Genomic DNA, 2,875 nt, shown 5'->3' with positions numbered 1-2,875 from the left:
GTACTCCCCCCTAAGTGATGGAGTCACTGAATTTGGTTGGAAAGCGAACGTTGCGTCCTGATTTTGTCAGGTTAGCTGTTGTATTTGGTCGCACAGATTGGTCGCCATTAACGTTGTTTGGAGTGTGGTATACCATTGATTTGTTGTGGATGTCAATGTCTGTATCGGGACATATGAAAGCAGCTTTAAGACGATCTATGCTAACTGTTTGTTCTTTGTTTTCGATCAGTATTCTAAACGTCTTGTCATTTCGCTCTAGTATTTGGTAAGGACCATCGTAAGGTTGCGTCAATGGTGGTTTTACCTTGTCATTTCGTATAAATACATGCGTGGCTGAGCTTAGAGCCGGTTGGATGTGGTAGCCTCGGTCTATATGATGCGATACCAACGTTGCCTTGACGCTCTGCATTTGTTCTCTTAGCTTGGTTATGAAATCGTGTTGATTTATATTTCTGTGGCTAGGGTTGCTTACTATTTCGCCCGGTAAACGTAGAGTTTGGCCATATAGCATTTCAGCAGCAGAAGCTCCAATGTCTGGTTTAAAAGTCGTGCGTAGACCTAACAATACTATTGGTAAAACTTCTGTCCAAGAAGTTGTTTGGTGGCACATTAAGGCTGCTTTTAATGTGCGGTGAAATCGTTCCACCATTCCGTTACTTTGAGGATGGTAACTCGTAGTTCGTAAGTGTTTGCAACCGATAACTTCAGCTAGTTGGTTGAACAATGAAGATTCAAATTGTCTTCCTTGGTCTGTTGTGATACGTAAGGGTACGCCAAAACGTGCGATCCATTGAGTAATCAGTGCGTTTGCGATGGTTTCCGCTGTTTGATCTGGGATCGGAATTGCTTCTGGCCATCGGCTGAAACGGTCGATGATGGTTAATATATATGTGCAGTTGTTTGATGGTGGTAGCGGGCCGACGATATCTATGTTTATATGTTCGAATCTGTGTTCAGCGAGTTCATATTGACAAATAGGTGAACGGTTGTGACGTTGCACTTTAGAACGTTGGCATGGGATACATTGTCGGGTCCAGTTTCTGATATCAGCATTTATAGAAGGCCAGAAAAATTTTTCAGCTATCATTTTTGTTGTGCCCCGAATGCTGGGATGAGACAACCCATGCGTAGCTTTAAAGATATGTAGCCGGTATTTCTGCGGAATGTAAGGACGAATTCGCCCAGTTGAAACTTCGCAATAAATTTTATCTGATATTGTTGGTAAAGATAAAAGTTTGATTTCGATGGAATTGTTGTTTTTGATATCTTGTAGTTGTGGGCAACATCGTTGTAATCCAATTATACAATCGTAGTCGATTTTTGGGATGCTAATACTATCTATCCGCGAGAGAAAATCTGCTGGGATGTTGTCTTTTCCGCTGACATGAACGATATTCGTTGTAAATTGACCTATATAATCAAGCTGACGGACTTGACGTGGTGAAGCCTTGTCGGACTTTTGCTGGAATGCGAACGTGATTGGCTTGTGGTCAGTTATTAATACGAATTCACGACCTTCTAACATATGTCGAAAATGTTTTATGCCCTGATATGCGGCTAACAACTCACGATCGTATGTGCTGTATCGTTTTTGTGTATCTGTTAATCGTTTAGAGAAAAAACCGAGTGGTTGGAACGTGCTGTCTGTCACTTGATGAAGAACTGCGCCGAGAGCTTTATCCGAGGCGTCTACTTGTAATGCAAGCGTAGCAGTTTTTGACGGATGAACAAGTAGTGTCGAGTTTGTTAGTTCATCTTTACATTTTTGGAAGATTGTTTTGTTCACTTCAGTCCAGCATAACGGTGTGTTGTCGTTCTTCTTGTTTCCTTTTATCATTTGTTGAAGTGCAGTTTGAGAATCTACAGCGTTTGGTACGAACCTGCGATAAAAGTTAAGTAATGCTAGAAATCTTCTTAATTCTTTTGTTTTTGTTGGAAGCGGGTACTCGCTGATGCTCTTCACTCGATCTGGTAGAGGTTGAATGCCCTTTTCACTGATGAGATAACCAAGAAATTTTACTGTGTTTTGAGCAAAAACGCATTTTGATACGTTTATTATTAAACCATGTTTTCTGAATCGTTCGAATACTTGTTGCAAGTGTTGCCTGTGCTCTTCCTCGTTTGCTGATGCAATAATGACGTCGTCAATATAGGCAAAGGCGAATTCGAGATCTCGTAATACTTCGTGAATGAAGCGTTGAAATGTTTGACCTGCATTGCAAAGTCCGAATGTCATGTTAGTAAATTCAAATAATCCAAATGGAGTTATGATCGCCGTTTTTGGAATATCCCCCGGTTCAACTGGTATCTGGTGATATGCCTTAATCAGGTCGATGGTTGAAAAAACTTTTTGGTTATATAACATGTGTGCAAAATCATGTATGTGAGGAACTGGGTAACGATCTGGGATGGTGATTGCATTTAAGCGACGGTAATCTCCGCAAGGTCTCCAACTACCGTCTGGTATTTTTACCATATGTAAGGGGCTAGCCCAATTGCTGCTTGATGGACGGCATATTCCGGCTGTGACTAAGTTTTGGAATTCTTCTTTTTGCTGCTGCTAGCTTGTCTGGAGGTAACCTACGTGGTCTCTCACATATTGGTGGACCTTTTGTTAATATGTGGTGAGTGACTTTTGTCACCTGGCGATTTGTCGGTGTTGGTTTAGTGATGTCGATGTATTCTTTTAGTAGATCTGCAATTTTGCAAGATGTGTTCACAGTTGATATTTTTTGCGCATTTACCTTACGTTCACTTGCGGCTGAGAAAATCTTTGTTGATGTGTCGATCAATCGTTTCATTTTTATGTCTACTATTAATCCGAAATGATTTAAAAAATCTGCACCGATGATTGAAGTGTTTACATCTGCGATAA

At 40.8% G+C, this 2,875-nt stretch overlaps 1 protein-coding gene across 1 annotated transcript; it reads right to left on the bottom strand.

Annotated features, from left to right (window-relative positions):
• Window positions 1-10: 10 nt before the first annotated feature.
• Window positions 11-2,476, bottom strand: LOC119688373. The gene is made up of 3 exons (XM_038103050.1): window positions 1,947-2,476; window positions 1,306-1,880; window positions 11-1,191 (listed from the first exon to the last, which is right to left on the bottom strand). Exons 1-3 carry the CDS (start codon window positions 2,474-2,476, stop codon window positions 11-13), a joined length of 2,286 nt encoding a protein of 761 aa, XP_037958978.1.
• Between the last annotated feature and the right edge of the window lie 399 nt (window positions 2,477-2,875).

Source organism: Teleopsis dalmanni, chromosome X (genome assembly GCF_002237135.1).
Source record: "Teleopsis dalmanni isolate 2A chromosome X, ASM223713v2, whole genome shotgun sequence".
Classification (NCBI taxonomy): domain Eukaryota; kingdom Metazoa; phylum Arthropoda; class Insecta; order Diptera; family Diopsidae; genus Teleopsis; species Teleopsis dalmanni.
The sequence above is the reverse complement of the archived record's forward strand: the minus strand, read 5'-3'. Positions and strand labels throughout refer to the sequence as shown.